Genomic DNA, 18,101 nt, shown 5'->3' with positions numbered 1-18,101 from the left:
GGTTTATGCCGATTTGGATCAACTAATGTCACTTGTGTTTAACGTCACTTCCTTTTCCTTTTGGTCGTTCTTGCAACAACACAAGAATATTTTACTAAAGTAATTTTTTTATATTTATAACATTTTATTTTAAAATATTTACGCATTACATCAAGCCTTTAGCTATGTTGTATCTTGTAAGTTAGCTCGTGCATTGTTTACGGCGCCATTTGATTTAAAAATATTTGTGGAAAAAAAATCGATTTGTTTGCACGTGGCTACTGTGAGTGCGTTGTGTACAACTATAGCGAGGCTTTCGTTAGTTCGTTTATGATATTAAAACATAATTTAAATTCTAGATCAAAATGGCTATTCGTCCAGCATACAAGCCGAAAATCGTAAAGAAACGGACAAAAAAATTTATTCGTCATCAATCCGACAGGTATGACAAATTGGCTTCAAACTGGCGTAAGCCTAAAGGTATTGACAACCGTGTTCGTCGTCGCTTCAAGGGTCAATATTTGATGCCAAATATTGGTTATGGTTCCAACCAGAAAACCCGTTTTATGCTACCAAATGGATTCAAGAAGTTTTTAGTACACAATTTGCGTGAACTAGAAATTTTAATGATGCAAAACCGAGTATATTGTGCCGAGATTGCTCATGGAGTTTCGTCGAAGAAACGAAAGGAGATCGTTGAACGTGCTAAGCAACTTAACATCAAAGTTTCAAATGCAGCCGGAAGACTTCGTTCTCAAGAAAATGAATAAGGCTTGTAATAAACATGGAAATCTGATGAACATAACCCAGTCTTTTTATGTAATTATTTGAAAAAAACAAAGTAACTACATACATTTTAAATTGAATTTAGAATACAAATCTGGATTGGAATTTCGAATACTTGAAATATGGTAACAGATCCATAGAATTTGTTCGAAAGTTTTTTTTTTGTTTTTAAAAGCAGCAAAAATATTTCAAGGATAAATACTACTCACTTTTTAAAGAATTCAAATATGTCTACAATTTCACTTTTGAAGTAAAGTATATTTTCACATTAAATGAGTCTTACGGTGTGTTGAATACTAACATTAGAGTATGTCAATACCTACAATATAATACATACTCTAGAGATTATTTCGATAATTACTTAACTTTGTGATTCACTTGGTCAATTTAGTTAACTGTTCACTCTATCCCTTTGAAATGCGCTTAAAAATAAAGTCTGGCTAGAAATAAAAATGGTTGTAGGTATAGTTTGATGTAAAAGAATTTATTGTTGTTTAACAGAATAAAGCTTTATTGTTTCGTTCTTAGAAGAATTTTATAAAACAATTTCATTATTTATCTTCTACAAATATTAAATTAACTTTTTAATATGTTAATTACTATAGGGTGATTCAAAAACCTTTTCTGTTTCGCGTTATAATTCTGAAATGAAAATCATGGGAGATATAAATTTTATATAGATATTCGTTTTTAGTACTATTTCGTATGGATAAATTATAAAATTGTTCAATTCGTAGATATTTTTTGTATGGGTAAAAATTACTTCTTGATTTTTTATTCAAAAATAAACTTTAAATTAGTTTGAAATGTTAAAGTTGTTTAAAAACAAGATATTAAAAAAAGGCTATCAAAACTTACAAAATCAGCCATTTAATATAAAATAATATTTCAAAATATAAATATATATAATTTTTATATTCTCCATGGTGATTTTTGATAAAAATCATGGGGGAGGAAACGCGAAACGAAAAGTTTTTGGAGGATCTATACATTTTAAATCATTTGATTATGCAGATTTGCTTAAATCATCCCAAGCTTATTTTTTGAATTCATATTCAATATTTACTACCTAATATGACTTAATATGATAACATTTTTTTTTGTAAAAGAATAATCATAAGCGAATATGTTTATTTATTTTACTTTTTTTCACCCATCGTCTGGTGAAAAATCATGATTAAAATTTCTTTGAAATTGATTTTCAAAACAATCTTTGTTATTTTTAAATGCTATATTTTTTATTTTATTTTAATTTTCAAGTTTTAACAAAATAAAATGTTTACCTACTTAGTACAGAGTTAAACCTATTTACATATAACTTGATATAATTTTATAATAAATACATACTTAGGCGAATAAATTTAATATTTTCATATTTTTGTCCCATGAGGATTTTCATAAGGGGGAAATAGAAAAATAAATATTTTTTGAATTTTTGTAGTATATGTTTGATATACTACTTTGTTTCTACCGCACAGAAACGCCCGCCTGAAAACATCAAAACGAATATCAGAATCACAGGCGCTAAGTTGCTAAACAACAGTAAACGTTTCAAAGAAATTGAAATGAAAGACATGAAATTTCCCAGCTTGAACAAAAAAAAAACAAAGAGCCTCAAAGTTGGGAAAATGAAATTTTTTAGGCAAAAAAGTATCCTTTTGTTCAAACACGAGAAATTTAAAAAAAAAAGTCGGGCCAGGCATTCAATATTTTTGCCAGCCCATTCAATGATTTTGAATGATTTTTCGACATCTCGGCCAAGAAATTCATATATTTTGCACCGGTTTAAAAAATATTTTGTGTCTTCGGAAAAGTGAATTTCTTTTGCTTTTTGTATGATTTTATCGCAAACAGTAATTTTTCAAATTAAAATTTTTTCAATTACAAAAAATGTCAAAAATGTTTTAGTTTTATATTTAATTTTTTCCCCCCTGAATTTTTTCGACAGAATCGGAGAGGGGCGACAAAAAATTGATATTTTAAATTTATTCGCCTTACTTAAATAATACATTGATGTTTCATGAAATTGTATTCAATACATATTTCATTTCTCAAAAAGATAAGAAAAAAATTTAAATATATTACAGATCATTTTAAATTGGTTCTCGGAATATTTGAACTTTCTACCTTATTCGTTTTCATCATAAAATGCGTTTTTTTTTTAATTAAATGATTTTTTTTATTAATGCTGTTCCTTTGAAATATCCTCTTTAAACTTCTTGAAATATGAGCTCCGTTGTGATTAACGTTGATACACATGAAGTTTGTGAGTTATTATACGACATGTTTATTAAGCTTTCTGCTCGTTACATTCAAATTCATTCCAGTTGATTCTTAAAGGATTCAATAATAATAGCCAAAATAAATATTATCTATTAAAATTATTATTTCTCAGTTTTGCTTTTAATTTTAAAAATATATTTATTACAAATAAAATTAAAATTGAGTCTAATATTTTTTTTTATCACAAATTTATTTGCATCTGAGACTCCTAAATCAGGTACTTGAAATCCTATAAGTAAGAACCGGGTAATACTCATGTATTCGGGCAGGAAATTTTTAATAATAATTTTTAAAAATTTAAAAAAAATGTTCTGATATAAGTTCATATTTTTACCTTTCGAAGAAAAAATGCGGTATTTAACTCGACTTGTCGTGTGTGTGTTTGTGTGTGTGTGTGTCAGTTACGCTGTGCCCCAAAATTTTTTTTAGTAACTCTTAGTCATATGAGGACCCTGAAGGTCAATGGGAGGTCTTCACTCAGAATACCTATATAATGGTAATCTACCATGATTAAATGGCCCAGCATTAAAAACCGCCCTTCTAAGTGTTTATTCAGAGTAACCCAACTTTTATCAATGCTGAGAGACCATTGAGGGACCAGCTGGCCAACATATTAGTAGTGAAAATCCAACATAGATTAAGGGCTAGAACATCTACTAATCATGGTACTCCAGCTACATGCCACAATGCTGATCTACCATTAGTAAAGGGTTAGCATTAACTAATGCTGGATCACCATTAGTTGGGGTTGTCATATGCACTATAAGGGCTAGCCTAACTACTATAAGAGGTAAATCAGCATTTCAAGTAATGGTAAATCTCCACTACGCATCCTGAGTCAGGCACACTTAATGGAAATTCTACATTAAATTTTTCTGGGTGTTGGCTTGTGAGGTGTATCAAAATGTGAAAGTGTCATGAGGAGTACCAAATTGGGAAATGAGGTGCATGAAATTGTGAAATGAGGAGTATGATAATGAGGAGTACGAAAAGCAGAGATACATATGCAAAATCAAAATACGGTAAAGTATGTCGTTCTTTAGACGACTACTTTTTCTTTTCTTTTTACAAGAGTTTGTTCAAATTTTTTTTACAATATGTCTTTTGCAAACATCACTGTCCTTCGCTTTTCCGAAGACAAAAAATATTTTTTAAACCGGTGTGTCAAATGCTTTAAACTTTGTTTAAACCAAACTTTAATGTTTCATTTCTAAGAATTTTTAAATATAAATAATTTTACCTCTTCATATTTTAAATCTTATAATTTTTAAAATGCTTTTGAGTAATATTTCTCTATATTTGATGCCATGATAGGTTTATTCGCGTTGTTTAAATGTTGAAACATGAAATTTAATTAGTTGAGCTCTTTAGATATTATGATAAACAAGTATATTTTGACGAAATGATTGACATTTTAAGATTGTAAAGCATTCATTAAAACGAACGCTTAATGACATTTTATTTTGTTCTCTTTGTAAGATTTTTCAGGTTTGCTTTGAGTTTTTACAATATTTTTATTTTCCACGGGACTAATTTAAGTATTATAATAATACTGTGGAACAAAAAAAAGTAACCTCCGGAGGAGGCCGGTTTATGGCAGTCTTAAAGTAGGTGTTAACAAATCTATATGACCTTATCCAAAAAGGCAGGGGCTTAGAAAGTTATGACTTTTTGAATTTTTTAAAGGTTTTCATTGACATTCTACAAGGTAACTTCCATAAGTTGCACTACAGTTTCAATTTTTTTTTGCTACGAGAAATTTTACGCATTAGTAAAAAAAATTATTGATTTTTGGTGAATTTTTAGGGGAGTTATGGTAGTTTAAAGTCACAAAAATGTGAATTTTTTCCCAAAAAATTGAGATATTTTTAACTTTTCAGGTCAAAAATGCGAAAGACAAATCAAAAAATTATGTAGCTTATTTGAAAGGGGATGCAATTTACTACAATTTAAAAAAAACACAACCAAGCGGTTTGGTGGACTTTTACGGATTTTATGAAAGGTCAGCAATTTTTTTAATCAAAAATGTACATTTTTTCAAATTTTGAGTTCCGATTAAGTTGATATACAACAATGGAAAAGTGCATAAAATTTGCTACTGCCTTAATCCGGCTTCCTCCGGATGGTACTTTTTTCTTTTTTTGTTCCACAGTGTAATTTAATTTTTTTTATATTATTAAAAAGTTACTATTTTTAATAACTGAAAAAAGAACAAAAGTCACAAAAATTAAAATTCGTTTAAACTTCATAGAAATCCCAAAGAAATTTCAAAGTTATGCCCAATTTAAGATTTTTTAGATCTGCCCATTTTAGAGATTATAATATTCAAAACGTGCATGCTTGAAAACTTTTTGAATATTCATTTATCTTTTAATATATTTCTACAATTTAATTTATTCTGCTTAATAAGTTATACAAATAAATATATGTTTGTGTATATATTTATCCCTTTTCTAAGGATAACCAAATTAAAAAAAAATAGATAAATAATAAAAGAAATAATTAGGTATTATTTTGTACCATTAAATTTTAACTAAAATTTATTTTTTATCTATGAATCGAGTAAAAAATGTCTTATTGGATGTTTAACTGCAATTAAACCAGAATTTGTAAATATGCTCTATTTATTTACATTAGTTAATAATCAACTTCATCATCTTCATCGTCATCGTCACAAAGTAGTTTGCTATGGTAAAAAAACGTAGTAGATTAATTTTTTTCTAATCAAATTTCTTTTTGGACAAACTTGTTTGGATAACCTATTTTTATCTTTAGTTGGTATAAAAAAAATAATGAAAAATAACAAAGAGCTTTTTCCTCAAAACTTAAATGGTACCATACATTAAATGACTTGTTTTAAAAAATAATAATTAACTTACATACTAAAAAGTAAATCATACTCACTTTTCTTTAGATGGATACTTTTCTGCATATACTCTAGGATTTTTATGACAAGCTTTATCACAACATGGACAATACCAATAGCTCAAAACAGCAATGGATACAGCAAAAAGAACATTAGGTACTACCAAAGACAAAATTAAATGTTTAAGATTATCATCCCATGAATACCTAATGACTACTTGTTCTGGATATGCACGACTATAGTAACAAGGAAATATATCACCTATGCGTGATGACCTGTGTCAAAAAATAAATATTTAAAAAAATATTTATTTATAGTGTAATTTGAAAAAATAGTACCCATATTCCTTAGCAAAAATTGTACAGTTTACTTTAGGCGGATATCCACATCCTTCTGTATTTATTAATAGTTTAGTGTCCATAACATCCCATTCAACTGAACCTAATTCTTTCCTTGTAACCATTTTGTCCCATTCGTTATAAGGAATTCTAGAATAATTTACTAGAATTTGGTGGCAACGAACTGGTGTGGTGGTACATCCCTCTCGACAAGATGCCCAAGAGCAATTTGATAATGAAGTTGCATAAATATGATCTGTTGTAATGCAAGTAACGGGAATTGGATCATAATCAGCCACAATGGCCGATATTGATGGGTCAACAACAAACGGAATTAAAAACAAAAATGCAAATACCGATAGAATTGCAGTTGTTCCTTAGATATAAAAAAATTCATAATTTAATATATGCTTGTTAACAAATATTTGAAGAGCGAAAATGATAAATCGCACATATTTAAAGTATAAAAAAATGATTTTTAGGTATCTATTATTTTTAAATTTCTCTTAAAAACTTATTTTCCCTCAACAAAACATAATTTTTCAAGGTCATTTGTGGCTAAAAAAGTTATTTGCATGTGTGAGATTTGACATAAAGGACAAGTCATATATTATGAAATTTTTTTTCTAAGCCAATTCAACAATATGCGATTTGTCGTTAAAAAATTATTTTAAAATTAAAAATTTCCTACCTAAACATAACGAGGTATAAAATTTAGCCTTTTCTAATATATCCTCTACTTTTTCTAAGTCCTTATCAATATCCAAATTAGCAGTTGAAGCTTGTGTATTTTGAGAGCTGTTATCTTGTGATCGAATTGATACCGATGAATGAATAACATGTGAAAACCCCGAATTCGTGTTTATTTTACTTTGCTGAAAGCTGTTATTGTTGATGTTTTTTGTTGAATTGTTGCTGGCAGTAATGCTTTCTGCAGATAATGTTGATATTAAGTCATTGTTTGATTTCATTGCAAAATATTAAAACAATTTGAGATCAATTTCACACAGAAGGTTTTGCTAGATGAACAATGTTTTGTATTGTTAAATATGTATTCAATCTTTTAATTTATAAAAATTATAAGTCTATTCCAAAATTATCTTTTGTATATCATTGATTTCTAGTTTATATCACGCATTCCTCTCTCATAAAAGTATTTATATTTGCTTAATTTGTAAGAATGTAAATCTAATTAATTAATTTGTTGCAGTGTTTTACAATAAAAATACCACAAAAATATAGGATTAGAAATAGAGAGCATCACTTTTTCTTTGAAAATAATACATGTTATTATTTTTTCCTTTGTTTACTGTTTATGTTGATGTCATATTGATATGATTGAACAAAAATTAGCTAAAATAATACAAAAAAAGTAAAATACGTTAATAGATGTTTAAATTAATAGTAGAGTAATTCCATTCTAAAAAAAATAGAGAAAGTAGTCGTCTATAGAACGACATACTATACCGCATTTCGATGTTGCTTTTCGTACCCTTCATTTTATATTTTTTACACCTCACAATACAAAGGACTGTCCACACACCTATTGTGCATTCATAGTTCCCAAAAGTTCCCATAGGTCTCATAAAAAGTTCCCATAGTTTCCAAAAGTTCCCATAGGTCTCATAGTTCCTAATAGTTTCCATAGTTCCTAAAAGTTTCCATAGCTCCCATAGGTCTCATAGTTATCAATAGTTCCCATATTGGAAACAAAAAAAAATTGAGGCACAGGTGACACACACGCACACGACAAGTCGAGTTTAATACCGCATTTTTTTCTTCGAAATGCGGTAAAAAAATACCAAAACTCGGGTTTTAATTTTTTCATAGAAGATAATTCTTTAAGTTTGGTACCACTCGTGGAAATGAGGTCCTCCGATTTTTCTCAAACTTTGTGAGTTGAAAGAACTTGAAAAAAGAAGAAAACACTGCGGTACCATGATTTTCGTTTTCCACGAATTTCTCGAGATAATTGAAAAATAAGCTCAAAACTGGGTGCCTCAAACCTTTCGTTAGGATAAGGCTAGATTAAAAGTCTGTGTGTCATTGAAAGGTACCGCAGTGTTATCTCCTTTTTTTAAGTTCTTTCAACTCACGGAGGACCTCATTTCCACGAGTGGTACCAAACTCAATGAACTACTCTTAAATCTTTCATAAAGTTTAAAAAATGAAGCGAGAAAAATGTTGCTGAAGCAAAAGTTTCTTCTTTTTTGGTGGTGAGGTCCACAATCAGAATTGTATTTTTATAAGTAAATTTAAAATCCGAGACTTTGGTATTTTTTTGAATGGAAAGCTCCAGTATTGTTATTTATTTACCATCACTACCGGAATAAAAATAATGTACATAAAATTCTGATGCGATTTTTCATGTTTATGTTAAAGTCAAGAATCACATTTATTGAAGAGCAAATATACCAGTTTGATGAGATGGACTTTCTTCTTGGAGTAGAGGAATGCCTGCAAAAATATGAAATTATTTTAGGTGCTTGTTGAATCATCAGTTCATGATTCTATAGTTCATGGTGTGATTAAATTTAAAAAGTAAAATTTTAAAAATAAGTAGACGATGGAGCTTCAAATTTACAAAGTTTTAAACTGTTTTTTTTTTTATTTTAAATTATTTACAGCATTAGAAATCGAGATCCACACACGTAATCGTTTACAACATTGGTTTGCAGACAAAGCATTACATTAATTTTAAAATTAATGGATTTATTATTTTACAAAAGTAATATTACATAAATATACGTATTAAATTGTATATTCATAAAAAATTAATATTTGATTTCTTTTTCGAAAATAATTTCAGGATAGATACGTCAGACTTCTGAAGGTGAGCTTGCCTAAAAACCTGTATTTTATCGCAAGTCTTTTTAAATATTAAAATAAATAAAAAAAAAATGAGTCAAAAAAGCAATCTTTGTTAAATTTTAGCTCAATCGTCATTTTTGTAATCGTTTCAATTTTTTTTGCGCTGCAATATCGCAAAGTTTGTTTTATCTTAGTTGTAATCGCTTACGTGATGGATCTCAAAGAGCCATAGCACTAATGCCTCCAGCGTCGTTTGTTCCATTTGGTCCATCATTAGGTAATATACTTTCAGTTTCGCCGCATGCCTTAAATCGCATTTTAGCATCATCACCTACGACAACGGTTCTTTGACATATAAATATTGTAAAACAGGATACAATCATTAAAGAAACAGGTAAAAAGAAACCAATAACGAAGTGCTTTTCTACGACTGCGAGACTGAACCGTGCCACAACTGTTTCTGGGTCATTTTCTGCATAAAAACAGGGAAAACGAGCACGAGCATTATGATCAGTTCCATCTTTACCGTATTCTTTTATAAATTTATTGCACTCATCCATTAATGTGTTTACACAACCTTCTAAATTAATCATCAACTTAGAGTGGTTGGATATTGTTAGATCATAATCAGGTGGCGCAATATCTCGATTTGGTTTAGATGAAAAAAGGTGCAAATTACTCAAATGTGTAAAGTTTGTTAAATCAGTTAATGCATTTTTCTCCAATGTTGAACCATTAATACAATCGATGGCTTCGATACCCAGTGATGTGTTTTGAATCCTATAGCAAGATGCCATTAATATATTTTCCTGTGATTCGTTCCATATTTCCTTTGATGAGTTAGAATCACTAGCACTTGCACAATTGGATAAATATACCTTGTCACCACTTAATATAATAGCGTTTTTGTTACGGGTTGGAATGTCTAAGCATCTTCGGTCACAGTTATAAGGCGATTTAATACGACTACAGCTCCCTCTATTGCATGTAAATAATCCTTGAATGTCGATACAAGTAATTTTTCCTCGTCTTCCAGAACATTTTAACGGCGACTCTAAATTATGAAAAGCACAATCAAATGCATCTGTTATATTGATGCAACTACCGGCACTACAGTTAAATGTTCCTGTTAAATTTTTACACTCATCAAGAATACAACGTGCTTTTTTTGCATTTTCTTGGTCAATTCCATAACATGTTTTGTTCGCTGAGCTCGTACAATTATTCAAAATAATATTGCTACCGTTCCGACGTAAATTGACGAAAATTTGTTGGCAAGCTCCAGAAGTTTTACTTAGACACCATTCTCCACAAGATCCCCAATCACATACTTCTGTATTTACAAGCCTTGTAGTAGTACACATTACTGGAGTCTCGCTGATTCCTGAACTGAATGCTTTTGATGAAGGTACATAAATAGCAACGGTCAGATAAACAATAGACACTGTACTTAATATTAGCACCATTTGACAAATGAAAACTGTACAACAGATTTTTTGATCTTGCGGTGGAATAATTAAATCCTCTGGATTAACCTTTTTCTTTTTACCCATATTGATTTTCTTTTAATGTTTCATCGATATAACTAGTAATTGTCTTTCCACTTAACCAGCTTTGGTTAAGTTCTTGCAACTGCCAGCTTGAATTTCAAATGGCTATTTGGCTAATATTTTTATCATGAATTTTGAAAATAAAACATAATTACTTTTACATTTTGTTAGTAGTTTTAGAGCTCATATATTGTTCACCTCTGTTATTTCTAAATTTAGATTTCTTCAGTAGTTATTGTTATCGATAATTATTGTCTTATATTTTTTTTATTGTTGAACTGTTTTAAATAATATATTAATTACTTAGGAAAATTTTTATTTTAAGTAATTAAGGAGAATTCATAAATTCTTCAATTTTGATAAATTCTGTTCTTAAATTTTTTCTTTTTTTTTTCACTTCACCATAATCTTGGGGTGGAAAATACTGTTATGAAGTCACAATATATGAATAATGTGCTGCTACATTATAGTCTAGATAGAACATGAAAATAAAGCGCAAGCGCATTTCTGAAAAGTAATCGATCTAAAAAAATAATAAAACATTTAACGTTCCTCTAATTACTGTAATTATGTTCAAAAATTAAACAATGCTTTATAAATCTCCTTTTTCTTACACAATTTAAAGACACCATTTAAGTAAAAATCAAATTTTTTTTTCTTTTTACCTTATTGTAATTATTCTCGTTTTTGTCCTTTATTAATACTCTGAATAGATGCGTGCGCGCCTGATTATATGAAACAGTTTTGTATTACAATAACAGTTCAGCTGTTGTATGTGTTGATTTTTTGCAAGTAAAATATAATTTTTCAGTTGATTGTGAAACCTCAGTGTTTAATGTTCTTTATGTTTTCAAATTATGTATTCTCTTACACAAACACAGTAAAACAGAAAAATATATTGTATTGTGTATATACTGTTTATAAAAAATTTATAATATTTAAATTTTTAAAAGTATATTTTAATTAATAATGAAAAACTTTTTAAAATCATTGATTGAAATGAATTTAAAAAATTGAATTCAAAATAATAAAAAAATAATGGAAATAAGTTTTAAGCACAAAACGCAAGGTAAAAATTATTCGCTTTCACTGTATTTGTCTAGGTATAAATTCGTTATTGAAATAATTATTTTTATAATTCATTTATTAAATTCTCAAACAATCATTAATGTCACGTTAAAAGAAGTAAATTTTTGCCTACATTATGTGAAGTGATTTGATTTATTTTCAATAAAATATAAGTTAAAGTCATTTTTTAATGCAAAGTAACAGAACAATAAAACATGTGTAAAATTATAATTTTCTCCAGAAAAGGCGCCATAAATGTTATATTGATTTTTTTTTACATTTTTAATTATGTTGTCATTTCATTTAGTCCTACTTAAAATTTAATATTTGTGTAAAGTTAATTATTTGACATTATATTAGTTATATAATAAAATATATATATTGTGTAATGAATATTATATGTTAGATAATAGATTTGATAATTTTGAATTGTTTTTGAACCAAATTTATTTATTTAATTTATTATATTGATGATTGCATTAATTCTATTATATTTTTATTTTAAGGGTAACCGAAACATTACTTCCTGGCTAACCATTAATAAAATATGCGTATTTTTGCTTTATATACAAACTTACAAAGTATCAAAAAAGAGGATAAAGAGTGCTTAAACACCTGAAATGGAGGTTGAGGAAGATACTCGCACTTTTAAAGAAAAAGCTTTGTTTTATACGACTGCTTTTTTTATCTTACTCGGTACATTTAGCTTGTTTGGATTTTTGTTTTTGGTACCATTTGTCATTGAACCAGCTTTTACGACAATTTTTATGCAATTCGACGAGAATCCAGCACTTTGCGTAACGATCGATAGGTTGGATCTATTTTCCGCATCAAATTGTAGTTGGGCATCTTGTCGTGAAGGATGTACTCGAGATATATTTAAGTGTACACAAATACGGGTCAGTTATAAGCTTGGTGTCAATATAACAAATACAAATATTAATAACTCTATGCCACGTAGAGAAGCATTACTTGCTAATAATGATTTTACTAGCAATTATTTCCGAATACCTAAGAGTTTCTCAACGTCCTCTAATTCCAATTATAGAGTAGAACGCGCCATACGGGAGTACGATGATAGTTACATCAATTTAGATACAAGTAGGGGCTTGGTTTTTGAAGGTGACAATTTAGTTGAATATAGTGATGGTACTGGTCTACAAGGAAATGATTCAGAATGGTTTTTTATTGGTGCTAGAATCTTTCCAAATGTAAAAGGTTGTGGTTACCCGCCTTTTCTAAACTGCACAATTTGGAATAAAAAACATCAAGATATTGGAACTAATTTTACATGTTATTATTCTAAAGTGGATCCCAGCATAGTAATTACAGATTTGAATTTAAAAACTAACAAAATTAAATTGATATTAGCAATGGCTATACCGATACCATCTTTTATTATATCTGTAATATATTTAGCAATTGCATATTTTGTCATTTATAATGAAGATAGTGAAGATGCACCGCTAGATAAAAACGCCGAAGAAATTGCTGAAGATGATGACATAGAAATTGATAATGAAGAGGATGTAAATACAGGAGAAGCAGACGACAATGCAATCGTTGATGGAGCTACAACAGATGAAAATTGCTGTATATCAACTAGTTTAGATGCAATAGACATTAATTTAGTAAATGGTGGTACATTGTTAACAAAAAACTCAAAATCTCTAACACCTAATTCAGTTACGGACATCAATTCATTTGGTCATCAACTTAAAGTAAGAATGGTTGATGAGTTATCGCGAGATAGTCTAGATACAGGTGCTTTGTCAAACTCAGTTTCGAATCCAGGGTAAGTAACAAAAAAAAAGCATTAAAAATTATAATTTATAATGTACTTACATAGCATTCCATTCTAAAAATACCGAAATTCTTTGAAATGTAGAAAAAAAATTTTTTTAAGTCACAATACAATACATTAATGTTTTATTCCTTCGACTTAATTTAAATGAGATGACTATACTTAAGTTACATACATAATTTTATAAACTTTTAAAGGGTCTTTAAAAAGGCACATATTTTAACAATAAAGAATATCAAAATAAATAGAATACTTAAAACTAATATCACAGCATCACGTTTCGATCCTTGATGGGGCAATTTTTTAAGTCACGTGACCTAAATTAATTTTTATTCTGTGAGATTTTGTTTGATTTTTCTTCACTTTTGAGTTCAAATTTGGAAATAAGTTCTAGTATTTCTAGTATAAATAAATGTTAAGAATCAATGAAAATCCTCACGGAACAAATTACACAAATATGAAATTTATTCGCCTTAAAGAAATCCAAATCTGATTGTTTAATCGCGATGACAATCCAAAAATAAGAAATTTTTGCTTGGTGACATTTGTTTTCGCTTTATTTATAATTTTTTTTATGAATTTATGTACTCGAGACGACAAACCTATGGTGAGAAAAAATTAAAACAAAAAACTTTAATTTTTAACTTTTTTCGATACGTTTTCGATAACATTTTTTAAAACTTTAAAAATTTTTGAAGTTTCAAAGTTTCTTCTTTTTTGATGGACAAAACTAGTTTTTTCAAAGTTCTACTAATTTGTCCTACTTAAATATATAAATTGAAAAATATGAAATATAAAAGTTAAGCTCATGTGACATTAACGAAGGGGCCATAGAACACTTCAAAAACTTCAATGTATTTCTACTAAAATTATCATCAGTTGAAAAAAAAATGTGTGTTGATTTTCATTGAAGGTTTTTTAAGAGTATTTTTTCCTGACTATAATTTTAAAAAATTTGGATACGAAAGTAAATTTGAACCAAAAAAGGAACAAAAAAGTTGATTTTTACTTCTTTGTATGGTGTGTACTATTTGTAGATAGCAAAACGTACAATCATTGTTCAGATGAATATTTTTTGACGTGAAAATAGTTTGATAGACTATTGAGTAGTATCTACGAGCTTAAAAATATATTTTTACAGCTAAAAAACAGACAAAAAACTTGAAATGGTTCAAAAAATGCTTATCTGCGATGTATTCTTTAAGACTTTAGTTGTTTTTCGCATTTCTATTGAAATAAAACAATTGAAAATTAAATAAAATGTATTTCTCATCATGGAAATATGCCAAATTCGCAAATTTCAACACATTAAAATATTTATTGATGGCCAGCATGTACATATGTGCATTCTAAATGGATTGTCCAAAATAATATTTAGGTTACGCAAACTAAGCCATTCGTAATTTTATTTTTTGATCTTTTGAAAATAATCAACCATTCTACAAGGGTGAACATGGTGTATTACAGATCCGATTCAAGCTCATGTGCCGTAGATTCTAGATCTCTTCTTTCTTCTATAAAAAGTAGTGATGCCAAAGCTTGGGCTTGCTTGCTTGAAGCTCGAGCTTTTGATCATCGAGCTTTTCGAACTTCAAGCCTTTAAAAGTCAAAAATATTTTAAATAATTTTAAAAATTAATGAATTTATTTTATTCAAAATTCACTTAAAAAGCCGCCAAATGTTATTATTTTTCTTTAAAATTCTATTTTTCATCAACTGTTTGATTTTGTAATGAATTGTTTGTTCTATTTTGTTATTAAATTGTAAAAGACTTAAAGACAGAACTCAATAATTCAACTTTTTTTCAATTAAAACAATTAAGCCTTTTTAAAAGGATTTTTTCAATTTTCGACTGAAATTATCAATATTATTGATTTATTTTGAAGTCCAGCCATTTGAGAAAATATTGAAAAAATAATCTCATATACTTAAACAATAAATAAATAAACATATATTTGTATTTCAGTTTACAAGTTTTAAACAAATATACCCAAAACTGAAAGCAAATATAAAGGTTTAGAGTTTTTCTGTATTAGTTTTAAGGTTCGAGCCTCAGAAAGCTCGAGCTTTTGGCATCATTAATAAAAAGTAAATTTTTATGGTTCAGTGAATGCTTTCAATATCTTTTAAAATAATTGTGTTGTTAACGTGTTTACTTCATAATTTTTTTTTAATTTTATTGTAAATAAATTTATATGTATTTATATTTCAGAACCTTGAGCAAAACAATGACAACATCTATATCAACTCCTCCAGGACCAATAGCAGCCGTATAAAATGTATTTTTCAATTTATAAAGTTAATGTAAAAATATTATAATCAATTTAGCCTTTTTTAAAATTAATAAAAAAAGAGAAAAAAAAACTGTTAATTTAAATTAATAAATAAAATAAAACCTCACGAGGCACATCGCTCATAAAAAATTCAAATATCAAAGTTTCATTTAAATAAAAGTAATTCAAATCTTAATGAAAAATTTCATTTTTCGCTACAAAAAAAAAAAAAAAAAAAAATATAAAATTTTTATCTAAACTACAAAACTAAAGGTTCTTTTTTAAAACGATATTACAGACGTGAATACAACAAACTATACAAATAATTTTTAAAATTTTTTTTTCATCAAAACGGAAATGAAAAAATATTAAAAACTTTACTATGTTTTCCTTAAGAACTTCAATATTTTTACCTGTATCTTTTAAATTTATTTATTAAATAATGTTGAATCATTTTCTATGAAATTGTTATTAAATTAGTATTTTGACTTACTTCTTTTCCAAGAATATCATGAAAGTGTGTCCTGTCTGAATTAGAGAGTTAACAGTAGATAGTAATCCACACAGAATTGCGGGAGTTACCTACGTAGTTAAAATTATTAGAGATAACTACAATAATTAGCGTTTTATAGTAGTTTAAACTCTAGTTTAGACAGAGCATAAACTAATATATAATTTTTTAATTGTTGATATTTTTTGTAAAAAAATCTTCATAATTTTTCACTAAAAATTATTATCTATAATTAGTCAAATATAAAAAGCTTCAAGACTTTTAAAAAATTACAACTACATAATGATTTTAGAAACACAAAAAAATAATATCTGAAAAAACAAGTCATTAAATAAAAAAAAAATTGAAACAACTTAATAGATTCATTCAACAAAAAAAAAATCTTATGATCATGTTTGATAAAATGATAAGGGTTGAAGCACGATACAATATGTTTATGTTATAAGGGTGTCAAAAAATATTGTATCATGCAAATACTTAACTTGCATAAGCTCAAAAAACGTGGGATATTGTGAATAAGTTATTAATTATTTAATGTTGCTGCCTTTTTTGATACCAAATAAATCTTAAAATTATTTATATTCTGGTTCATTAAAAATTATTTGTGTTCCATTCTCTTATTTATCATTGCTCATTCATGATTAAAATTTAATTGAAAAAAATATTAATAATATTTATTATATTAAACAAAACAATAAACAAAACAAAATATAAATTAATATTGATAAAAATACTTGCTTTCGCTTTAGGGTTTTTTCAACTATAGATCTATTTTTTGTATTCAAACATGAATGTACTAAAAATTATAACAATCAAAATGAATTTTATTGCTTTAGGATTTTAAATTTACCTATAAAAGTCAATTTCTGTTTGTTTTATTTTGATGTCCATCTTTGACGAAATTTATTTTCGCCTTATTTTTAATTTGTTTATTAATAATTCAAAATTTTTTAAAAACACAAAAATATCACATACAGTCAATGCCCCCATATTCGGCAGCTGAAAAAACCAAATCGGCCGAATTGAGAACCATGTGTTACCAAAGCCGGGCACCAAGCAAATAAAGAAAAATAATGTTTAATTCCTGTTTTTCTTAATATTTTTATGAAATCAGGTGAAAAATGTTGAATTTAGTGGTAAATTCATTTTTTGACTTAAAATTTCCCTTGTATTTGGTGTCCGAATATGGGGACCTGTCCGAATTGAGTGCTGTCCCAATATGGGGGCATTGACTGTATTTAGCCTTTCTGGCCAAGCGGTTCGTTTCCAACCATCAGTTTCATTCAAAAATCTTAACCATAGAGAATTTATGCGAAGTCGTATTTTCTTTTCTTTCCCCCCCCATCCTCAAACTTCCGACGCCGTAAATGGATGGCGCCCTATTTAGTTTAGTTAAATACCGCTGGAAGGCGTGAGCTTTGTTCGTTGGACAAAGTTCATACACAATAGGATCTTGAGATCCGCGGTGGAGCCATCCATATCTATCTATCTATCATCTCATAAAAAGTAAAAGATAACTATTTTGTCTAAATTTCATGTTTCAAAATTCAAGGAAATTTTAAAAAAATATACCTACATGGCAATCAGATAACGGTTAAAAAAAAGTTAAATTTTTAAGAGCAAAATGAAATTTTTTTCATTCTAATAAAGACGGCTTTGGAGCAAAACGGTGAAAGAATAAAATTGTAATACATATATTTATATGTATATATAATAATAATTAATATATACATACATATGTATGTAGTTTATGTATTACTTTATATTTAATACTAATAATTCAATAAAACTTGTTAAACAATTATAAGATTATAAATAAAAAACACTGAAAG

At 27.8% G+C, this 18,101-nt stretch overlaps 4 protein-coding genes across 10 annotated transcripts; 2 read left to right on the top strand and 2 right to left on the bottom strand.

Annotated features, from left to right (window-relative positions):
* Window positions 1-117: 117 nt before the first annotated feature.
* Window positions 118-784, top strand: LOC134838320 (large ribosomal subunit protein eL32). The gene is made up of 2 exons (XM_063853827.1): window positions 118-262; window positions 339-784. Exon 2 carries the CDS (start codon window positions 345-347, stop codon window positions 747-749), a length of 405 nt encoding a protein of 134 aa, XP_063709897.1. The 5' UTR covers window positions 118-262; window positions 339-344; the 3' UTR covers window positions 750-784.
* On the top strand, window positions 751-17,082 carry LOC134838317 (protein tipE). 3 transcript variants are annotated; one of them, XM_063853820.1, is made up of 6 exons: window positions 767-798; window positions 5,963-6,070; window positions 8,880-8,980; window positions 9,062-9,340; window positions 12,188-13,476; window positions 15,698-17,082. In XM_063853820.1, the coding sequence occupies exons 5-6, from the start codon at window positions 12,302-12,304 to the stop codon at window positions 15,759-15,761; spliced, it is 1,239 nt and encodes a 412-aa protein (XP_063709890.1). In that variant the 5' UTR covers window positions 767-798; window positions 5,963-6,070; window positions 8,880-8,980; window positions 9,062-9,340; window positions 12,188-12,301; the 3' UTR covers window positions 15,762-17,082. The 3 variants fall into 3 exon arrangements, with proteins under 3 accessions (XP_063709891.1, XP_063709890.1, XP_063709892.1); XM_063853821.1 differs by lacking the exon at window positions 5,963-6,070 and having other exon boundaries at window positions 751-798; XM_063853822.1 differs by lacking the exons at window positions 767-798; window positions 5,963-6,070; window positions 8,880-8,980; window positions 9,062-9,340 and adding an exon at window positions 11,454-11,682.
* Window positions 1,414-7,379, bottom strand: LOC134838319 (protein tipE). Of its 3 annotated transcripts, XM_063853825.1 has the most exons (5): window positions 7,124-7,379; window positions 6,944-7,057; window positions 6,253-6,628; window positions 5,953-6,189; window positions 5,576-5,734 (listed from the first exon to the last, which is right to left on the bottom strand). In XM_063853825.1, exons 1-5 carry the CDS (start codon window positions 7,221-7,223, stop codon window positions 5,686-5,688), a joined length of 876 nt encoding a protein of 291 aa, XP_063709895.1. In that variant the 5' UTR covers window positions 7,224-7,379; the 3' UTR covers window positions 5,576-5,685. The 3 variants fall into 3 exon arrangements, with proteins under 3 accessions (XP_063709894.1, XP_063709895.1, XP_063709893.1); XM_063853824.1 differs by lacking the exon at window positions 5,576-5,734 and adding an exon at window positions 1,414-3,098 and having other exon boundaries at window positions 6,944-7,379; XM_063853823.1 differs by having other exon boundaries at window positions 6,944-7,379.
* On the bottom strand, window positions 7,385-11,232 carry LOC134838316 (uncharacterized). 3 transcript variants are annotated; one of them, XR_010162353.1, is made up of 4 exons: window positions 10,812-11,232; window positions 9,272-10,726; window positions 8,569-8,709; window positions 7,385-7,605 (listed from the first exon to the last, which is right to left on the bottom strand). XR_010162353.1 is itself a non-coding variant. In XM_063853819.1 (2 exons), exon 1 carries the CDS (start codon window positions 10,614-10,616, stop codon window positions 9,282-9,284), a length of 1,335 nt encoding a protein of 444 aa, XP_063709889.1. In that variant the 5' UTR covers window positions 10,617-11,232; the 3' UTR covers window positions 8,457-8,709; window positions 9,272-9,281. The 3 variants fall into 3 exon arrangements, 1 of the variants encoding a protein (XP_063709889.1); XR_010162352.1 differs by having other exon boundaries at window positions 9,272-11,232; XM_063853819.1 differs by lacking the exon at window positions 7,385-7,605 and having other exon boundaries at window positions 8,457-8,709; window positions 9,272-11,232.
* Window positions 17,083-18,101: the final 1,019 nt, after the last annotated feature.

The sequence above is a fragment of the Culicoides brevitarsis genome, chromosome 1, assembly GCF_036172545.1.
Source record: "Culicoides brevitarsis isolate CSIRO-B50_1 chromosome 1, AGI_CSIRO_Cbre_v1, whole genome shotgun sequence".
NCBI classification, from domain to species: Eukaryota; Metazoa; Arthropoda; class Insecta; order Diptera; family Ceratopogonidae; genus Culicoides; species Culicoides brevitarsis.
This window is presented reverse-complemented; position numbering and strand designations above follow the sequence as displayed.

Coding starts and splice junctions, on each gene's coding strand:
- LOC134838320 (XM_063853827.1), top strand. CDS start 345: ATGGCTATTCGTCCAGCATACAAGCCGAAAATCGTAAAGAAACGGACA.
- LOC134838319 (XM_063853823.1), bottom strand. CDS start 7,223: ATGAAATCAAACAATGACTTAATATCAACATTATCTGCAGAAAGCATT. Junction 6,190..6,252: donor ATTTTTGCTAAGGAATATGG/GTACTATTTTTT, acceptor TTTTTGACACAG/GTCATCACGCATAGGTGATA. Junction 5,735..5,952: donor AAGTATCCATCTAAAGAAAA/GTGAGTATGATT, acceptor TTTTTACCATAG/CAAACTACTTTGTGACGATG.
- LOC134838316 (XM_063853819.1), bottom strand. CDS start 10,616: ATGGGTAAAAAGAAAAAGGTTAATCCAGAGGATTTAATTATTCCACCG.
- LOC134838317 (XM_063853821.1), top strand. CDS start 12,302: ATGGAGGTTGAGGAAGATACTCGCACTTTTAAAGAAAAAGCTTTGTTT. Junction 13,477..15,697: donor AACTCAGTTTCGAATCCAGG/GTAAGTAACAAA, acceptor TTTATATTTCAG/AACCTTGAGCAAAACAATGA.